The following is a 4,334-nucleotide window of genomic DNA, read 5'->3' on the forward strand; positions in this document are numbered from 1 at the left end:
CAGTAGGCAGTGGGGGATTCAGGCTGGGAACCTTCTCTCTGCTCAGCCTTTTCTAGCCTGGACTGGGTGCCAAGAGGACCTGTGGCAACCATTTCTTCCCCTCTTCAAGCCACCAATTTTCCCCACACCATGGACCCCAAAGCCATCAAGGAGGAGCTGCGCCTCTTCCAGAGCACCTTGCTCCAGGATGGCCTCAAGGAGCTGCTGAACGAGAACAAGTTTGTGGACTGCACTCTGAAAGTGGGCGATCGGAGCTTCCCCTGCCATAAACTCATCATGGCTGCATGCAGCCCATACTTCAGAGAGATCTTCTTCTCCAAGGACGCCAAGGAGGTGGAGGCCAACAAGGAGGTGGTCCTGGACGATGTCAATCCCGCCATCTTGGACATGATCATCACGTATCTGTACTCGGCCGAGATCGACCTCACCGACGAAAATGTGCAGGACATATTTGCCGTAGCCAATCGTTTCCAGATTCCTTCAGTCTTCACCGTGTGTATTAACTATCTTCAGAAGAAGCTATCCGTGACCAACTGTCTGGCAATCTTCAGGATGGGTCTGGTCCTCAACGTGCCCAGGTTGGCGGTGTCTGCCCGTGACTACATCGCAGACCGCTTCGATATCCTCTCTAAAGACGAGGAGTTCCTCCAGCTGGCCGCTCATGAACTGTTTGCTGTCATCGGTGGTGACTCGCTCAATGTGGAGAAGGAGGAGATGGTGTTCGAAGCCCTCATGAAATGGGTCCACAACGACAAAGACAAACGTGTCCAGGTACTGGGTGACGCCTTCGAGTGCATCCGCTTCCGCCTCATGCCCGAGAAATACTTCCACGACAAAGTGGAGACAGACGAGATCATCAAGGCAGACCCGGAACTTCTGAAGAAGGTCCAGATTATCAAAGACGCGTTCCAGGGGAAACTCCCAGAGAAGAAGGACAAGGTAGCTGGGGATAAGGGGGAGGATGGTGAGGGTGGCGAGGCAGAGGACATTTTCCCAGGTTTCCTGAACGATAACCGTCGCCACGGCATGTACGTCCGCGACCTGATCCTGATGATCAACGACACGGCAGCGGTGGCGTACGACGTCAACGAGAACGAGTGTTTCCTGGCGGCCATGTCGGAACAGATCCCCCGGAACCACGTCTGCCTGACGTCACAGAAGAACCAGCTCTACCTCATCGGAGGACTGTTTGTGGACGAGGAGGACAAGGACGCTCCTCTACAGTGTTACTTCTATCAGGTAACCAAGCATTCTTCATTTTTAGAGTTTTGGTCACTTCTTTTGATGGTTTCAAATCTTCTATTGGTAATATTTACCTTTCAGAATCTACGTTAGCTCCCTAAGTTACATTGAAAAAAGTCTTTGTTTGATGTTAGAATAAACTGTTTTTATTCATAATACTTATTCGTAATAGAAGAGTGCAGTTCATTCATTCATTCATTCATTCATTCATTCAACCCTGTGTATTTCAGTTGGACACTCTTGCAACTGACTGGGTAGCTCTGCCCCCCATGCCTTCCCCTAGAGCTCTTTTCAACATGGGAGAGTGTGAGAACCTGCTGTTCGCTATTGCTGGAAAAGACCTCCAGAGCAACGAGTGTTTAGACTCTGTGATGTGTTATGATGTCCAGTGAGTGGATTAGCATTCAATATTTGTCATTCACTCAGTACAATAGAAAGATATAGGACTTCTCAGCGCTTCTCTCTACCATTGAACTGTGTGTTTTGACCCTCCTGTTCTGTAATGGCTTTCCCCAGGAAGATGAAGTGGAGTGAGACCAAAAAGCTTCCCCTGAAGATCCATGGCCATTCTGTGGTCTCCCATAAGGGCCTGGTGTACTGCATTGGAGGAAAGACTGATGACAAGTGCGTGTGTGTGTGTGTGTGTGTGTGTGTGTGTGTGTGTGTGTGTGTGGTCTTCTTCTATCCTCGTGGGGACCTGAATTCCCCCAAAGTCCCCACAAGGATAGCAAAACAAGGAAAATTCATGGGAAATGTCAAAGGCTATTTTTAGCTTAGGGGTTGGGTTAGGTTTAGGGGTTAAGGTTAGGATTAGACTAGGGTTAGGATTAGGGAAAATAGGATTTTGAATGAAAATCAATTTTAGGCCCCCACAACGATAGAAAATAAAGTGTGTATGTGTGTGTGCTAAAAATATGGTGTGAGCTGCAGCTTTCTGTCGTCTATCATTCTAAGACCTGAGCATGTCAGACCATAGAGCTAGAGTAGGAGTCATTATTTTCATTAGGGAACTGCACATGGTTAAGTAAACACTTATTCAAATGTGACCATAGTGAAAATAATGTGTTCTTTGGGTTACATGTGAGCAGTGGAGGCTGCTGAGGGGAGGATGGCTCATAATAATGGCTGGAATGGAGTCAATGGAATGACATCAAACACATGGAAACCATGTCTTTGATGTGTTTGATACCATTCCATTGACTTCCTATCAGCCATTACTATGAGCTGTCCTCCCCTCAACAGCCTCCACTTCATGTGAGCACGTATTGTGATACATGTCTGATTTATTGAATCCAAACCGTAACTGTAAATCCATCACAGTCTTTCTATACTGTTGCCAGAAGGACATTTCCTGAGATCTGACAACCCTGTCTATCATTCTCTCATGCAGCAAAGCCCTGAACACGATGTTTGTATACAACCACAAGCAGTCAGAGTGGAGGGAGCTGGCTGCCATGAAGACAGCCAGAGCCATGTTCGGAGCCGTCGTTCACAACGGAAAGATCGTGGTGGCCGGTGGAGTCAACGAGGAAGGCCTCACTGCTGCATCTGAAGTCTACGACTTTGGAACAAACAAGTATGCAGCATTTTCTTTGGCGATAAATCAGTTTAAGACCTTTTTACACCTTTTAATATCATTCACCATAACAATACCATTTGCTGTTTCTGGAGGGTAACGTTATCAGTCATCTTGAGTCAGGATGGCCTTAATTATAAAGAGTCCCCCTGACGCCATCCCTAATCACCTTGTTTCGCAGATGGGAGACGTTCACAGACTTTCCCCAGGAGAGGAGCTCAGTGAACCTGCTGAGCAGTGAGGGGTCCCTGTATGCCGTGGGGGGCTTCACCATCATCCAGAATGACAACAAGGAGGTGGTCCCCGCAGAGGTCACAGATGTTTGGCAGTAAGTCCCCTCTTTTAATGTTATTATGTTATCAACCAGGATTTGAACCAAGGTCTTCTTCATAAATACAACAGGACTGTGTTAACCCATTATGCTAAAGCCTAGGCAGTAACTCAGTGAGCTAACACAAGTTCACATTGTTCAGCCCTGTTTGATGTGGGTTTGTTATTTGAGATGGCTTACATTTCCATTCCTGTGAACAAAAAAGTAGAACATATTCATCTTAGTTCAATTATAATAATTTGTTATATAAATGTATGATAATAAATAAAGGTAAAGCTAAATGAAAAAAGGAAGAGGACCCTACTTGGTCAGTGGTACTGTACAAACAATCAACGTCGCTCTGGATAAGAGCGTCAGCTAAATGACGTAAATGTCTTGGTCATCACTGTATCTTCCTTTTCCCTGTGTTAGGTACGAGGAGGACAAGAAGGAATGGAGCGGGATGCTGAGGGAGATGCGTTACGCCGCTGGCTCCTCCTGCGTATCCATGCGCCTCAATGCTGCCAAGATGCCCAAACTCTAGACCCTCGCTGCCCCGTCATGATTCCCCATGATGCCCTCTGTCTGCCCGGATTACCACCGTCTTCTCTTGGTAGTCTTTCCACTTCAGTAATAGAGGGGGTGTCACCGTCACATGATAACTCAAATCTGGACTCTTGTGTTGAGTTTCTTTTTGTCTCTTTATGATCTCAGGGGATTTTCGGTACAATAAAAACATCTACTTTGCGTCAGTGAAGACTGCATCAGTATATTAGTTTCCCTCTCTATAGAGTAACCCACAATGTGTATTTAGCTAGCTTTTTTGTAAAATAAACATTTGTTCAAAAACTACTGTTATGGTTGATTTGAATTTGGAGTAAGTTAAGTTTAGTTTAAACTACTGTCTGTCCATAGCAAACATGTTTTACTAGAACTAGATTCAGGTCGAGATATGGTAAATAAGGAAATTAAATATAGGTGTGAGCTGGTTGGTATAGTAAAAACTAACAGGTTAAACACCAACTCATTGGCAGGTTTAAACAACTGTCCTGCATTATGCGTACACAATGTACACTACAGTATGTGTCATACCAACACTGTAGATCCCAGTAGATTCCCACAGTAAGTTTGACATACAGGAGGTCGATCTCCGTTACCCACAGTGGTGGAAAAAGTACCCTATTGTCATACCTTAGTAAAAGTATA

At 45.6% G+C, this 4,334-nt stretch overlaps 1 protein-coding gene across 1 annotated transcript; it reads left to right on the forward strand.

The window, feature by feature from the left end:
- On the forward strand, positions 1–3,980 carry LOC106575334 (kelch-like protein 41b). Its single transcript, XM_045698910.1, has 6 exons — positions 1–1,239; positions 1,473–1,630; positions 1,759–1,866; positions 2,633–2,818; positions 3,000–3,146; positions 3,561–3,980. Exons 1-6 carry the CDS (start codon positions 130–132, stop codon positions 3,670–3,672), a joined length of 1,821 nt encoding a protein of 606 aa, XP_045554866.1. The 5' UTR covers positions 1–129; the 3' UTR covers positions 3,673–3,980.
- The last annotated feature ends 354 nt before the right edge of the window (positions 3,981–4,334 follow it).

This window comes from Salmo salar, chromosome ssa17 (assembly GCF_905237065.1).
Source record: "Salmo salar chromosome ssa17, Ssal_v3.1, whole genome shotgun sequence".
In the NCBI taxonomy this organism is placed as follows: domain Eukaryota; kingdom Metazoa; phylum Chordata; class Actinopteri; order Salmoniformes; family Salmonidae; genus Salmo; species Salmo salar.